General features: G+C 31.9%; 1 protein-coding gene across 3 annotated transcripts in view; it reads right to left on the bottom strand.

The window, feature by feature from the left end:
- LOC148235950 (protein dead ringer-like) overlaps positions 1-7560 on the bottom strand; it is a 171490-nt gene extending 163930 nt beyond the window's left edge. For all 3 annotated transcript variants that reach the window (XM_088184945.1, XM_088184946.1, XM_088184948.1), the window contains exon 1: positions 7208-7560. In XM_088184945.1, coding sequence (XP_088041071.1) covers positions 7208-7285 — 78 coding nt within the window. In that variant the 5' untranslated portion in view covers positions 7286-7560. The remainder of the gene's footprint in view (positions 1-7207) is intronic.
- Positions 7561-18645: the final 11085 nt, after the last annotated feature.

Genomic DNA, 18645 nt, shown 5'->3' with positions numbered 1-18645 from the left:
GTGACGAGAGTGAGCGCGAGCGATAGGGGCGCCGGAGGAGGGAGTAAGAGGGCGCGTCCTCTCGAACCAATGGCGGGCGAGCGAGTGATATCGACGCATCGTAGCAACTCCATCGCGAGCGCATCAAACCTTGACGACTTTTCGCGCAAGCAACACTTTCTCTATCTACCTCTCGCACCTCTCGCGATCGTCGTTTTGTCCGCCACGGTCGGCGGGCGTGCACTTTTCTTCCGCTGCGCGCCGGTTTATTATAGTATCTCCATTATATTATATGTACATGTGTAAATCTCAGGTATCAAATACTATTATATTGACTAAAAAAGTCTATGGTTCTCTAAGTACCACATAAATGGGATTTTCGCATGTAAGTGTGTATTGACCACTTTAAAATGTTTCACGATTTACTAGTAATGAAAGTCCCAGAATAAACATTGTGATAACCCTTTTGTTGCCGACATCCGATACATTAGTGTTTACTACTTCAGCGAAAATTGCCGGATACGACTTCATAATTGAAGATGGAATCGAACACAATTTTAATGGCGTCTTTTTGGAACATATATTTTAGCTTTATAAAAGCAATTTAAATCTTCAATAAATACAGATAATGCAAAAATAAAAAAATCAAAGAAATTAAAGATTTTTTTTTAAATAATTTCTTGAAAAAAGATTTAGAATTCAATCGAACTTACTAGTAGAAACAGTGTGATTCAATTGATTCTTGTTTTGTTTTTGGAGAGTACTATATCCACCCCCTCCCGCCTGGCGTACATAAATAAGAATTGATACATCTGAGATAATAAAATGCCATGAAAGTAATGTGTATTTTACTGTCTTAGCAAATTTACAATTTTTATGTACAAAAGTGATAAATACCTGGAAAACCGGGGTTCGAATCCCATATGAACCCTAATATTGTTATATAATCATAATTCAGATCGATCATCACATATTAGGTTTTTCCAATATATTACTAATGTCATATGGACGCCAGTGTCAGTTTCATATTTTTTGTAAAATTATGAAATATTTTTTTTTTATACTTTTTACATATTTACTTGTATAAACTGGATTTAATTTTGCTCCCATAATAAATTGGATTCACACAAAAAAATGAAAATTTTTAGAAATATTTGTTTTAAATATAATAATAAAATAATCTATATTAGCCAAAAATGCTTGACATTCTTAGCATACACAGCCTAATTTGACTTGGCATTAAAAGGGTTAAAAGCTGTAATAATAGTTCATAATTAATAAACTAATATGAGCCACCGATTTACAGACGTTAATTTAGTCATAGTTATTGATTGTGTTTACTTCGTTGTAACACATCGGGCTAACGTCTAAAAAAACCGTTTTTGATTTCCTAAAACTCGGTTTAACCCGATTTGTTCCTCAATAAACATTTATCTTTGGGATCCTTTGTATATAGTTAGTTTTATACAGAGATTCAGATACATTCGATAATATGTTTTCAAGTTTTGTAGCAAGTGAAAACAGTAAATTTAATTGAAGAAATATTTTTTGGATTTTGCAAATATAATAATATAGTTACTAATCCAATTTGTCTTTTCTCGAACTCGTTTTTTTTATAGAATTTAATAACGTGGAACTGATCTCAGTTTTCAAACTTGTCAGTTCATTTGATCGAATATACCTTCACTCTTATATCAATATTTAATATTTTTATCTCGTTGTCCCAATGTTTTCTAAGCTATTCCATCGCGTTTGACAGTCAAGAATTAGACCTAATTTTTACCCCTTTTTTGTTTCACATAGTTCTGTAGAAAGCTATTTTTTACAATTATTTTAATTTGAGAAATTGATATTACATGCAATAAGAAGAATTTACAGTATTTATCTAAACGTTCAAAATAATTTTAAAAATCTTCCCCACAGTAATTTTTTATATCCAAAATTATAAAACGCTATAATTTAAAAAAAATATATTTGAAACCGAGTACCAAGTGAAAAATTTAGCTAAAAAAAGGGTATCCAAACCTGGTTTTTAAAACCCGATTTTTAATTAAAGGTAAAAATGAGTTCAGTTACCGCGAAGCGCAAAATTTCTGGGTATTTTACCAAAAATAAATTGTTAAGACACAATTATTCACGCAGCGTAAAAAATGAGATATTTCACTAATAAAAAGAGGAAATACCTAAATTTATTTTTTAAATGTTTTGCTATTGCTAATTAACCGCTATCGTTAATGCTGAGATTCGATAAAATCATATTTTTATAAATTTTTTTTAGTACTCTTAAAATGCCAGTTTATTTAAAATATATTTTATACAATTAAGTTTTACTTAATAATGGGAATGCATAAATTGTTTCGCAGTAAAAATTTTAACCTAATATTTAGCTGGTTGTTGACTTTTATGCAGTAGTGATAACCCGCTAAGCTAATTGAACAGTATATGTTGACAGTGAATTCGTTTTTAAAAATTAACGTTAACCTTAATTTAGCGTATAGAGAATATCACACATGAACCACTGATAATGACATATTTACACACATAAAAAATATTTTTTTAAATTTTGCATTTTAAATTCTACAAAGATGATGCAGTTTTTTTAATAACGTCATAAAATCCATCATAATACGATCAGCAGATAAAGTGATGTACAATAACATTAGCAATGCAGTAACACTGCTAGTTGATATTGGAACTGGCTCAGTTTTTTATAATCTATATATAAACTAAATATAATATAAACATCAACAAGTCTTGCGGCTTGCACCGATAACTCAGAGGCCACAGGTTCGGGTCTCAGCACCAGACTCTAATTTTTATTTATTATTAAAAACCATGATCCATTGATTGTAAATTATATTTAATTAATTATATACATTTAAATTCACCGATTACTCGACTTTGAGTCTGTGGTTAATACTACTTGTAGGTAGTTTATATCTGATTGATTTACTCATCGGGCTTACGCCTGTCAGGTAAAAAAGTATTTATTGAGTAAGAACATCGATGCTCACAGCTTTTTGTGACATTCGACAATAAACATGATATGTTTATTAAAAAGGGAAAGCCTGAAATTTAAAGCAAACACCTATAACTACAGTTTGTTGCATAACAATGGCCATCCGCAACACTGTTGAAACCATCCAGAAAGTATTGGTTCATCCTCCATATAGTCTCGCCCTTTCATTCTACCACCTCGGAATATAAACTCTTTTCTGAGGGCATAAATAACATTGTACAACTATGGAACAAATGGATTTTAATAAATATTATAAGACTATTTTTAAGAACAATCTCTTGAAAAGATTGATATGTATCATACTTTATTTACTGATGTAATGGCTAAACAAGAAACCATATAGGCATATGAACAATACAAGTTCAACGTTAAAATGTAATATTATTAATTTATCAAAAAATAAATACGCAATATAAATAATCATGTTTTAATCTATATTTCATAATAGTTTTTATCTTACTGATAAAGAAATACTGATTCAAAGTATACATAGCGTAATAAAAATAGTACTATACTTTATTCTAACTTACTTTGTCATAACACATAACATCAAATAACAGAGAACATGCGATCATTTACAAAAAATATTATACAACGGCATTGAAAATTGTATAAGTTCTTATCAAATGCACTAACGATAATAATGCAATTAAATTAATAATTATTATAATGAATTTCTCCATTACAATATCACAATGTATATGTTATGAATTAATCATAGAATTAACTCCGGATAGAAACGGGATGGAATATATAATCTTTGTGTTTATTATTGTAACAACAGCATCCGAAGGCGAAATTGAGTAGGCAGATGACGATAAATAGTTAACGGAAATAAATATTTTACGATTGTTTATCCGGCAACCCTTCCGAGAATTAACAAGGGTAAAGCGACTATGGTGGCAATGTCTAAATTCCACGTCGTCAATTGGCCGGTTAACTATAGAAAACATTACAATCTACAGATGCCCGCATCGCGATTCAAACAACACAATTCCTGTAAATTCCAATGCGTCAAATTGACCGCGTCTCGGATTATAATGGGAAGTTATGGGTGTTATGAAGCAACCCTTGTGTGTTTATATGATATTGAACGCTCAACTACCCGTATAATAGACAAACATCTAGTTGGTAATATTTGATCGATGCCTCGCGAGAAGCGTCGGATTAACTACATTGTGAACGGACAGTCATATAAGGGTTGAAAAAGCATTCGACCATGAGAATATCATCGAAAAAAATATTACAGTATCGATATCTACACTGAGACTGTTCAGGTAGTGAGACAGGTAGGTATAAGCATTGTTCGTTTTTATCTTGTTAAATAATCTCAGGTAATGAAAAAGTCTCAATGCGACATTGCCGTTTAATGGACGCCCGGATTTATAGCCGTAACGGTAAAAATCATAAATATATTTAATATAATATAATATTAATAATTACAAATGGAAATACACTATTGATTTACGATTCTCACGGACTCGGCGGATACTGTATTCAAATGAGTCGATATAATGCACGATTTGAAAGGAAACATTTAAGCCGATAGAAGCATATGGGGGTGCGTAGATAACGAGGAAAAACAATCGAGAGATAAATTCTTAGAAATAGGGATGCGCTTTTGAAAGGGCGGTCCTTTGCGCGCGCCATTGTAGTGTATTTCCTTCAATAACAGCCATAAAACTTTGGATGTTCATTTATTTTTAGATTTACGACGTGTACCTCGACCGAAATCATGGATCGAAATTCATGAACGTTTAGTTCCGGCGACTGATCGCACAACGGAGAGCATGCAAACCACGATGGTAATAATATAATATAGGGTGCATTAAAAGAAAGTTATAAATTATAATGCATACAAATTTATGCCACGCCATAAAACACACCCAGCCCTGTATGTTTGGTCGTAAAATAGGGGTAAGTTTCCGAGAAATGCAAGCAAGTGTCGACATGCAAAATAAGTCACTTTGCCTAATGCATGCGCGCAGTTTGATTTTATAATAATTATTGATTAATCGTTACTGTAAGGCTCGTATTTTAAAATTATTTTTACAGACATTTTTCATGTTGTTATTGATATAACGCTGTAGATTTGTACAACTGGTCGATATGTCATTCGCATGTTGGCAGTTTGTTATCACTATCAATGTGTTTTAGAGCAAATTTCTTTGGTTGAGCTCGCAACATTGTCAGATGCCGCCGCTCTGTCATTATTCCCGCTTCGTTAGTCGCTCTGAATACGTTCATGGGGTGCTCAAAGTTCTGACTAACACTCACTCGCACCTAACCATTCCAACGGTTTTGGTGGGAGCGAGGTGGGAGAAAAATTATTGTCCATTTATATTTATAAATGTTATATTTCTTTACTTCACACGATTGTCCTATATTTTTATTCTGACCATTTGATATTTATTTTGACTCTAAATAATATAACTATGACAAGACCTAATAAAATTCTGACCATTTAATTTATTGCCTTGGTGGTGTATTAGTAACGCGCCGCGAGAGAAGAGGGAAAAAAGCTCTATTTGTAGAACGCTCAAATGAAGCGAAGGGAGAAATGTCAAATTGTGAGTTGCAGCGAGATAAAGATGCGGGGATGCATCAGAATGAAATCCTAGAAAGGGGAAACTAGACTCTGAGATATTCTTGGAAAAACAAGAGGCGCCGTCTAGCGTTAAAATAATAAATGATGAATTTATGCAATTAAATATCTTTGCATGCAAAAGTAGCCTCGGTTTTAAAACTACTTACATTAAAAAAAGAAAAAAGTTACATTTACATATTATATATTATGATGAACTTATTTACAATACAATTAAAAAGTCGAGCAATATATTTTTGTATTCAAGAGTAGCCGCAGTTTTAGAGCTACATTTTGTTGTAAAAAAATGAATATATAATTTAAATTTACATATTTTAATCATGCATTATTATGCATTTCTTACACTGCAATTAAAAAATCAATATACTTTTGTACACAAAAATGGCCTCAGTTTTAAATCTTTTTTTTTTTAAATAAAAGTTAAATTTACATATTATAAATGCAATTCTTACATTAAAATTGATAAGGTTGATTATTATTTTTTTGTATACAAAAGTAGCCTGAGTTTTAGTTGCTCATTTTAAAAATTAAATTTACTTATGATGAATTTATTACATACATTGTAATTTAAAAAATTGTTGTTTTTATTTAAATATATCCGTCGGATTACATATGTTATAAAAATAATTTAAAAATAGAATATTTATTTACAGTTATGACCCGAGAACACTTGTGCGCAGATTCCGTAACTCATGGAGTAAACACGCATGGGACCTTTTAGCATTTTTTTCCCATATCCCTTTGCAAGTTGGGTTTTTGGCTTCCACTGACGAAGTTAGATAAGCCGCAACCAAAAAAATACGTACAGATTATAATGAAGAAAAAAAAGGAGTTTAGGAATTGTTAAGTTTATCGGTTATCGGAATACATTTTTTCGATAAAAATGCAATGACTTGTTAATGCCACTTTGATACATACGCTATAAAAATAATTAATGAACAAAATCCAACTAAAATATGTTTTAATTTCAGAAATTTATCTACGTAATTATTATTGAAAATTTGAGTTGAAACTACTTATTATTTTTAAATTATATGCGAGCGAAATGTATATTTTAATTTCCGTAATTCATATATACAAATATGAAATAATTTTAATCAAGATTTATTACACAACAAAAACATTTTATCAAAAAGGAAAAGATTCTTGCACAAGATGTTACTATGTAATGGAAATGTTATTTTTTGTTGAATCAAATTTTTGTAATGAAATATTGACACCATATGCACAGAATCAAACAAAAACAACAATACAAATTATCATAATTATAAATCATTAAAAAAAATGTAATTTTAATGATATTCCGAGTGCATTAAAATACGTCGAGAGAGAATAAATTCTGTTTATACTAAGTTGCTACCTGAAGCCTATTGGTAAAATTGTCAAGAAAGAGAAAGAAGGGAAAAAGCTGATTTGGCAAAACCGCGCGATTTTAATACGAGTGAATTTAAAAGAAGCGTATTTTACGGGCGAAATCGATACGATAATGATTTAAAAAATATTGTTGTCATTTGTTCGGTCACATTTAAATTTGAATAATAACGATTGTTTTTGTTTTTTGAATTTGAATTTGCATCGAAAGCGAACGGAAGTGGCGTACTGACCAGCGGGCTGTGCTCCAGGTCCGAGTCCCTATCGGGGTCCCTGTGCGAGGGTCCCTCTCCAGTGCCGGCGCCCTCCATCGCGTACGAAGGCACCGGGTCTCGGTTCTTGACGCGAATTTTGGCTGATGGATCTGCCCTCGGGGTAGATCGGTCTCCCGCGGGGGTTCGCGGAAGAGGCGGCTCGTGAAATCGGTCGAAACGAAATGTAAATAGCACGCGCGGATAACGTCACTTTGAATTCAGCGGCTGTCAACGCGGAACGCGAAACGCGGGACCGTACGTAGAAAACGACCGCGGTACAAAACGACACCGAGAGTGGCGTGCGCACGCGACCACGTTCGCCCCGAGTGTGCGTGCGTGCCGCGACATACCCCCACCCCGAAAAGGCGCAGGCCAATCGCAGTAGAGAGGCGGAGTTTATCCCCGACGCGACGTTCCGATAGTGACGTCACACTCCTTCGGCGAATGGCTATCAAGTTGATACGATCGGCCCGATCGGCCCACCTGCGTATCGGCGCAGCGAAGAGCGCTTCTCAAAACCACGATCATCTAAATCTCTTATTTTACAAATATATTTTTCATTCCACACTATTGTATCAAATATTTTATTATTTTTATCACATATGTACTGTCGTTGTGCAATTATTGTATATAAGATTATATTTTCGTATTTTACGTCCCGGTTTCAGTGTTCCTGTTCGAGAGTCATTTGTCCAGGTCGATTTAAAATTCACACATCAATATGTGTAAATGTCAGAGTGTATGCGAGAGAAGAATGGATAAAATAAAATGTTCAGGTAAGGTTCTATTTGACCCTAACTACATCGGTATTCTTCCGTTTTATTTCAGCCACCGTTGCGCGTGAGTATACATAGGCGTGGGATAGACGTTCAATCTGGCATCAGTTCAGTCCATGATCTTGATCGTAAAATTACTGATAGCGGAGTGCTGGAGTAACAACGGAAGATATTTTACGATCAATACTAACATCAGTCTTCTCGAAAACGCTGTCAGGTGACTCTTTTCTAGTTTAAGTTTAAGCAACAGTATTTTGTTATAAAAAATCAGTTTTGACAATATTTATTATCAATTAACATGAGTATTTTAAGGAATAATCTAAAAAAAGTCACAATCGAAAACATCTAAAATAATAATCATGGCACCAAGAAAACATTTAATTTACCAACAATCTCTTGAAAACAAGACAGAAATTATAATTTTCATGATAAATGGTGAGAGATCATTCGTTGTAATTCAACTTATCATAAAATTCATGACAATCTTTCGTTATAACATTTTTTAATTCCTGCAAAAGATTGTGCAAATGATTGGATATTTTCTGTGGGGCTTGATAAAGCTGGGAAACATCTGACAAAAAAGATTTAATTTGTTTAGGGCGTCTGGGTAATAGGGAAAATTCATCAGAAAATATAACTTTGTAATCAATAATGCCATCGATGTTATACCTAAGGACTCTTTTATCAGTAACACATTTGTCACCAGCAATTCTTCCATGGCGTATAGAGTCGTAAACGTGGTAATCTTTTTTGGTGTAATCTTTGAAAACGCTCCCCTTACACGAGACATCCGGCTTGTCAAACACAATGATGTTTTCACCGATAGCAATGAGGAGCTGATACAATTTTCCTATGATGCACATATTTTTTAGGTGTGCGATATATTTTTTTAAATATTTATTGCTATTATTTCACATTTCGTGAGCAATTTTAATAATAACAAATATGTTAAAGTTTGTGTGTATATACGTATATATGTATATAAATGCGTGTTGGCTACAGGAATTTTCAAAGTATGTCGCTCTGGATTCTGTACGTGGAGCTGCTCCAGTGGACGAGAGGGAAACGACGGTTTCTGCGATCTTTGCTGATTCGAAATTTAATCGGCTTGTGGTCCAAGGGGGAGGTCTTTTGAAGTTCGGGTGCTTTGAACTCCGCTGCGGATGTTCAAGTATGTGTTAAAGGGGAAGTGATTTCTCTTTCAGTATTCATCCATGATGAATTTTGTGGTCCGCCTCTTTTCGGTGAGACGACCAATTATAGAAAGCTGGCGAATTTCTTTGAAACAAATTGCTACTGGCCGATAAGGTAGATTAGAAACGGTTGCGCGCGTTATTAATTCTCAAGGAAAAATATTTAATCTTATGATTTATGGCGCGTATATTAATACGTTAAGTGGTCTCCCACGGTATTTCATTTTAAACGAAGAAACCCATTTTTTTTTACATTTTAAACATTTTTATCATGGATTTTTTATGATTATAATGTGCGTTAATCCTAGCAATTGTAAATTGGGAGTGTGTCAGTTTATGAACGTAACAGAATTATAATTCAATTTCGATATTTTTGATAAATTATTTATAACCAAAAAGAAAAGAGCTGAAATGTTGAAATATGGGCTGCGAATAATAGAAAAAGAAAGAGCAAACTAAATCCTTCTAACCACGGCCCAAGTTCTGCAAAAATAACGAAGGAAAAATCTTGATAGAGAAAGACGAAATCATAGAGATATTGTACCAGTTCTTTGAAAATCTACTGAGCTCCGCAGAAGAGCAAAATTGTATCTAAGAAGCAGTCTACTTCTCAGCAGAGATGAAGTAATAATTATTTTTTATGATTGTAATTCAATCTTCCTTCACTTCTATCATAAATCATAATCTAAAACAGTCATACCTAACCTTTTTTTCCTCCGGGCCAAATACAGATGTTTGTTATTTTATTCGGGCCGCAGAATAACATAATGATTAAAAAATAAAACTCAAATAATTACTGTAACTCTATTTTATCTTATTTTTATTTCAAACACACATGCATATTGTACATGTATATAATATACATACATACACCTGTATAACTTTACAGTTTTAGACCAAATTGCTTATGAACCACAAATAAAATATAAATATATACACAAAATACAAACGTATCCAAAATATTCAAAATTATTTATTTATTCGTTTGTTTAAAAATTAACGTGACTTTTGTTGTTGAGACAAATTAAGTTCCTGATTGGTAAAGGCAACTCTTAATGCATCAAGGTGAAAATCGTAAGTCTATATATATGTTTTTTGCATATTATATTTTAGAAAAGGATTATTCACAAAGATACGCTGAGACGAACAAGTGAGCAGAATGTGTTTGTATAGTCATGTATTTTTCTGCTATCAGTTTCCAAAATTCAATATACTCATGTCTTCTTCTTTTCTTTAAAGATCTTTTAGATTCGTATTGTTTTTAAGCTCAATTAATTCGTCAAATAACGTTGTATTATCAAAACCCAATGCTGCTAGTTGTTTAATATGTTCATTCCCAAATGCTTGGGATTTTTGATAAGCAACAGACATTTCTTGATTTTTCTGATGTTAAATTTCTTGGATAAGGCAGTTAAATAATTTTAAATTATGAATAAAAATAATTTGCAGCTAAATAACATGAAATAATGAATAAAATCACATCTCAATCACATAAATCTGTTTTTAGAAAAAAATATCACATTTTAAACAAACAGATTTACAATATTCTACGCACTCCTTTCTCATTTCAATCGGATAATCGAACAAATGGCAAAAAATAATGATTAATATAAGAATATATTTCATTGGAATAAATCGGCAAGTGATACTCTGACCCCTGGTATAATAAAAGTATCTAGAAACGGTCTATCGAAGACGATGATTTTTTAGATTTATTGTTCCAAAAAAAAAATATAATTGATCTAGCGCCTGTATTTTCAAAAATATTTTTCCGACTGTACAATCCGTCCAAGATATGAACGCTCATTACTACAGTATTGGTGAGAGAATATAATAGTGTGACCATGTGAAATTTAACGTTCAATTATTTTTTCCTATTTTAATTTAATTTGTTGAAGATAATATATCACTTTCTTACTTATTTTATTTATTTATATACATATTTAACTCAAACACATGATAGCAGTTTTGGAATCACTCACCAGGTTGAATATCTGTTAAATATAATATTTTTTTTAAATACCAATAGAATATTACACTATTGATTACAAAATAACACAACATGACAATAATTTATAATAAAAATATAACATATTATAATTTTTAATTCAATTTCCAACGTATGGTTACCCTACCCTTAAAACACCCCTGATTTAGTATTGGTAACGTTCTTCTATCGGTGTAAAAAAATTCGCGGAAAACTGTATATGTATGCATGCATGCGTACACGCACCCTTGTTTCCAACACAACGATGATGAGCGTTAACATCTTGGATGGACTATATAGTCTTATGGATTTTTATTAGTACTCGTTTACAACAAAATAAAGGATCAGCGTATAAAGTATTTTCAGAAGTACCTGAATGTAAGGAAGATAGTTTAAAAGCTTCATATTCTTTTAAATATTAGGCATACATGTCGACAACTTGAGTCGGAGTTTGACCTGTTTGTTTATAATATTACCCAAAAATATATTGCTATATATGCAAATATTCAATATCTTAAAAAAAAATGTTCAGACCCTTTGATTTTTTCGTAAAATTCGCAAGCATGTTTCAACATTCAATGATATATTACAGCATAAATTTAGGAATAAAGCATTTAGTTCGACTTTGAATGAATAGACATTGTTTTTTTGGTTTTTTACTATCAATTAATAATAAAAATAATAATGACAATAACGGTAATACCAGTTTTGAAAATTCCGGTATTTTTGCAATCCCTACTTGTGATATTGCCACTGATATAATTTTTTAAGTTTTTCAGCCAATGGACGCCGAAAAATTTGGTGAGTGCAAATTATATTATATTTTAAATAGATATTTTTATAAATCGTTTATCCAAAAAAAAATTAGAAGTATTTAAACATACATATTTTTTAATTATAAAGTACTGGTTTGTAACCATTGCAACCATTTTCAATTCACACGAAATATTAGAAATGAAAAAAACATATTTCGTTCAAGATTTAATTCCTCAAATATTCTTTTAAGCGCAATAATATTTTTTTACCTTCAAAAAGGTGACGACTCATCGCATTGCAACGCAATGGGATAAGACGACTCTTTTTACAAAAATTTGAAGTAAAATATAATTTAGTTTTTATTTTATATTAAGTAGAAATAGTATACTATTATCTCTCATTATCATCTAGAGGCAAACTTGATGGTGTCCCAGTATTTTTTTAATAAAAGAAGCCACTAAACAATGTCCTTTCAAGACGCGTAAACGAGTCCATGGGCGCTAAGCTTCCCGTGGACACGTCCGACATCCTTGGCCCGCGAGGATGTCACGTGTTTCGTGATTTGTATTTTGTGATATGGTAACGAAAAATGTTGTATTTTTTAGTATAATATTTTCACGGCAAATTGTTTAAAAATATTTGGTAACGAGTGCTGGTCAGCACAAAAATGTTTGGCGGGCCGCAGATTGAGTATCGCTGATAAATTATATCGCTAGTAAATTATTAACATAATTCTGATGTAAAATTATAAAATATCTGATGTAAAATTATAAGAAATAATGGTGCAGTAAATGATATTTAATTGATCAAAATACGCACCAATAATCTCACACGATGGCTATGTTTTTATAGTGAAACTTTGCGTTAATGCGCATATTATTTTTACGGTAACGTTCGTTAAATTTCGACACCTTTTTACGTATTTTAGAAAATAGGTCCATTATAATAAAGCAATAAATTTGCATAGCTACGTGTGTATCGCACCATCAATTAGCGAAACTAGTATCGTTAGAAAGCGGCCTGCCAATATTGGAAGTGCTCCGCCATTGTTTATCCGTATAATTATTCCGAGCCCGTCCATTAATTACCGGTTAAACCTTTCTCCGGTATACGTCGATACCGGACGAAAAATCCGGATACCCTCCGGTTGACCGGATCCTGTTCGTTTTCGAACGGCAGGGGATCGGAACTATTCGCCCGCACATTATTCCTTAATGTACATCTATCTATCCGGCATACATACATGAACAAATCGTTCAATGTACGCCATACTGTGCTCACCCTCGGTTGGTGATTTATTAAATCGTTAATCTATTCATTTGCTATAATTTGTAGTAGGTTTACGTATGTAACCATGTAAGTATATTAAGATACATATTCGATTTACTTTTAATAATATATAAAAAGTATTTAGTGACCCGATTGTATGTTTGGTTATATGCAATATAATGTAATGTCTTTTCAATATCTTCAAATGGTCTCTCACATCAGTAATTAAATTACTTTAAATTCATTAATCCTGACAGACTAATTTAAAAGATTTTCTTCTTAATTAAAGGCATTTTCTTATGCTCGATATATTATATCTGTGCTCATACAAATACCAGCATTAATAAATCAAACAAATTACACATCGAGCTTTTGATTAATTATTCGCGTTCCTAAAGCTCAAATGCGAAATTTAATTACTCGATTTTTCACTTTTAATTTTTGAACATTTTCTCAATTGTAACGATGCGAAGTATAAATATACTATTACCTCCACTCATCAGAGTAAATGCGATACAGCGCAGATGAGGAGGGAGAAGGGTGGAGGACCTCACCAAGGGCGGCACGGCAAAATATTTATATTCAAAAGCATACATTCATACAATAGACTAAAAGACAATTAATATAAGTCAAGTATCTGGGATTGCTGCTTAAAGTTTATTGGAAAAATATCTGCTAGTGTATTATCCAAAGCGCCAGTAGATTTTATTTATATAATTAAGCATTTGTATATTTCCATAATTTATCTTATGTTTTTATTACTATTAGTCTTATTTTTAATTTTTAATTTCCTCTTGCTAACTAAAAAATGATTATGAACCACAACTTGTACTTAATTTTAAATAAACGTTCATAAATATAAAAAAAAATTTTACCGACTGGTAAAAACTTTGAAGAATTTTAGAGCCGCAATGACACCAAGCCCTTTTGACCGAAATGCAGTTATATGTTTATTGAATTTAAGTCTGGAATCCAGTATTTAACGCTTGCTCTCCTTTCAATACTATGCCCTTGTTCACTTTTAATTGGTGCAGGCAAGGGTTGTCTACGTTTGGTGAATATTATAGCTTCTGTTTTGTCTTGATTAATTTTAATTCTACATTTCATAAAATATTTTTTTAAGTTTTCAAGTTTTCAAGTTTAACCTCAATAGGTTTGAGACCATGAAAACTATTAAGAATTGCAGTGTCAATTTACAATTTACTATTTTTTTAAATTGGAATATCATTAGTACATAGAATGAAGAGAAACGGACCAAGTATACTACCCTGAGGTACACCAGCTGGTATTTAACGCGGTATCGAATATGTATTATTTAGCGAAACAACAGTTTGCTATTAAGTTAACCAATTAACAGTGAAATGACACATAGGTCACGATGTATGTCTTTATCGCGAACATACCACGGAGCATTCACAATGTTTCGTAGCACTTTATTTTGAAACTTTTTAACACGTGCATTTTGTATTAATCATTTTTAAATGAAGATTTTTTAATTTTATAAAGAATCAGCTTAATATTCCGTTATTTCTTATGGGGAAATTTTCTTTTATATGAATGAAAAATTAATGCATCTAAATCAAGTGTTTAGGATTTTTGTACTATTTTCGTTTTACTTTTGCGAATGTTCTTTATATTATGGTATTCAAAATCTAAAATGAAATTATTTTAAGGTTAGTATGGAATGGTGTGTTACATATTATATATTTTGCTTTATTTTGAGTGACTCGAAACGTATATTAATACCTTTCTAATTATCTATTTACATAATACACTTGCATTTTTAATGATACTGCGCTTCTTATGTCAAATATCGGTCTTAGTGTCACAATGGCAGCAAGCTTGACCAATAATTAAAATGATCAATTTTCAATTTTTGCAAAATATATGTAATTCGCATGAAATGGTTTTTAATTCCAGTTCTATTTCACCGCGTGACCTTTCAGAAGCGATTCATTAACATTTATATAGCTCGGTTAAATTTTAATTGTAATATTGTATAGTTTAGCCGAGAGGAAAGGTCCGACGCCCGTCTCTGTGGCAGACTGTTTGAATAATCGCTTTCCGCTGATTAATGAAGGCGCACTCCTCCCTCGCTTCTCCACCTCCGTCATGTCTAACAACCCTTCAATATCCATTTAGTATATCCACAAAATGTTTACTAGCTGGTACATACAACAACGAGGTGAATGAGTGAACTCGTAACTTATGTACTCCGACCGAATCCAATGTAATTGATGACGAGAATCGACGGAAGACAATTATTTAGAACTTTTCTTTCACTTCCGACTTTTTTTATGTATTTAATTTTTAGATTCATATATGTACTTTTAATGAATAACAATATTATATGTACATACAATCGCAACTAAGGATAATAAATAAATATTTATGTAATGGTTATTATTCGTTATTGTATCCCAGCGCCTTTCTTTGTTGGGATACTGAGTTCTCGCAGAAAGTGGTTTGCCGCGAAGTATTTCTTCAAACATCTGCTGTCGACAATCAATTCTCGAGGAATTCCATTTTTGGGTTCACCATCGCGTCCTCCTTTGATGTTCGATAGAGATTATCACCATCCAGTTCCTTGGTCTATTTAATGTCGTTTCATTTAATTTTAATATTTTTTTTCATAAATAATACAATTTATTGTTTATTTTTTTGACTATCGTGACACATTTCGACAACCTGATAGGTCACGATAATCTAATTTAATTTAAATAAATAAATAATGCGCTATTAAAAGATATTAATTAAAGTTTGATTTCCTACAATTTGATCTGGAGCTCCTCAGGGAAGTTTGCTCTGGCCGTTACTCTTCATCTTGTATACGAACGATATCCCAAAATGAAAATTTCATCCGAAATACTCCAAAAATAATATACACATTTTCAATTTTACATAAATCTTGTTTGCTAAAAAGAACAGGATTTATAAATATTCAGTAAAAATCTGGGGAATTATTATTAATTTAAACCTCAAAACTATGCTGGACTAATTTATTTATCATTTTCTCGATACGAGTTAAAACGATTTAATGTTTTAAAAATATTTTCCTTTATATGTATATCATATTATAGCCATCATCGTGCATCTGGATAGCCTCAAAGTTCACGATGAACAAATTTCAAATACATACAAATAAAATTACAATAATTCTCCTCTTGTAACAACAATAGAAGAATAGACCGTGTAATAAGAGTATAGAATCGCTCTCAAGATTATACTTTTCCGGTGTCGAATCATAGATTTTATTTCCATTTTCTATTATGAAATTTTTAAAGCTAAGTATTGTAAATTTCGCTATGGATATCTTCCATTTTTTTATGTATATTATTGTAAAGCGAATGACGTAATGGATTCTAACCGTTACAAATTTAACAAATAAACTCAATTTATTATAAATGTTAATGCTGTATGATAGCATTTAGTAGAAATACCAATATAAGTTTTCATTATAAATATTCAATTTATTTTTCCTTCTACCTCACATGTTTGATCGAATGAGACACTCGATACTCTTCCTCGTGTAATACATATAATATATCTACCTCGAAGAGAATGAATTTATTTTCACCGTAAACAATGAGTGTCCCTTAAGTATGGGCGTGTAATAAAATAATGAAAACATCTCCTGCATTGCATCCAAGGCAAAAGAGAGAGAGATTGTTTGCGGAGACACTTAGCGCGTCTCTTCGGTGCATTGCCACCTCACGAGCATATTGCACCTCGCACAATTCAACCATGTTCTTATTTACATCCAACAAGGGTCAACTACTCGGCTTACATTCGCTAATCATTTGTGCCTATGTAATATTGCTTGTGTTATAACGCCAGCGAAAGAGGAGTGTGTACAACATTCGCATACACAAATGCACTCGTGAAAGAAGACTGGATGAATGGAATCAGATAGAAAGTGTTAGTAAAAGTACGATTTAGTTAATAAAATATAAATCTACATATATCAAAGTTTTACTTTATTATTAAAAAAATCACCTCTCTATATACACTAATATTTTTAATAGGATTATATTCCATAGAATCTTAAACTAGCATAGCTAAAGAAATACACGATAGACGCCTTTAAGGTGTGATAATAGCATTTTACTATATTATTCAACAAAAGGAACTATTCAATGTAATTTATTTGCACATGATGTAGAAGAAAATAAGAGAGGCGATCCTCTAAAAAATGGATCTATTAGATCAAGTAATTGAAAGTATATTTAGATTAAGATAAAAATTAAAGCATTTTTAGTTAGAATATGTCAGATAGATTCATCATAACCATTACCAGAGATAGATTTTCTTATAAATATAATCTTCGTGGTGATCTGAATAGACATTTCAACTTCAGCAGCCAAACATTCTATAATTTCCTCAGGCGATATCCTCAATACAAATTTCAGCCTTGGAGATCGATATCTTGTTTATATATATACATATGTACATATACTTATTTTAGATTGACTACTACCCTCTGCAACTGTAGGTCTATACCTAAAGAACTATTAAAAATATTGAGCATACAGATCACCACAACTACTCTGATTCAAATATAAAAATCTGAAATTTACTATACCTTTTTATCGAGGATCTGTAAAAAAGTACATGGGCGAATTTTTCGAAACCACCGTGAGAACAAAAAAAGATAGAAAAGTTGCAAACATGTGTTAAAAGCGTAATAAATTAAAATGTTATATATTTGTCTACTGTAATATTTGCGCTAAACAATTGTGTTCATTATGCTGATGTACGTGACGATCGGAGATTCGGACGGATTAGGTAAATGTGTTCCCAAATAGACTTGGTGTATTTACAAATATTATTATACTGACAAGCTATTGACGAATCTCTAGTTGTTCATACTACGATGGTTGCGCAAAAGCATAACAGCATCGCAATCGGTCCAAGCGTCGATAGTACATAGGCTGAGCAAAAGAACCTCCTCCATCTTGATCAGTGTCCGCCTGGAACTTTCATCAAAAAGTTCCGCCAGGTACTCCCGACCTGTGGCACGTATCTGATTCACTAATTAATAGTATTTTTATCACAAAATATGAAATTCAAATTCAAATAGCGATTTTCATTTTCCTAAAAACACGATGAATTCTTGAATCGGTTTTGATCTTTAAAAAAATCGGCCTCGCACTCAATTAAAACTCCATCGTCAATTTGGCGGGGCCCTTGGAACCCTTTGTGTAAAAGAAACAAGTGCCAGAACAACTTGAATGTGTCGTTTCTACGATTCATTCCTTAACGTTTGTCTTCAAAAAAGTTGCATATTTAATATTAATTTATAATACAAATAACTGTCTTAAAAAATGCGTGACAGCTAGATCAGTACATACTGATATAGAAAACAACAGGAGATTAAAAACAACCACATAAATCTAGAAGATCTTTCTGTTACTTACTGAGGGTAAGGCGCACTGT

Source organism: Plectrocnemia conspersa, unplaced genomic scaffold, assembly GCF_051122295.1.
Source record: "Plectrocnemia conspersa isolate PC_06_02 unplaced genomic scaffold, ASM5112229v1 ptg000004l, whole genome shotgun sequence".
Classification (NCBI taxonomy): domain Eukaryota; kingdom Metazoa; phylum Arthropoda; class Insecta; order Trichoptera; family Polycentropodidae; genus Plectrocnemia; species Plectrocnemia conspersa.
Note: the sequence above shows the minus strand (reverse complement) of the source record. Positions and strands in the feature narration are given on the sequence as shown.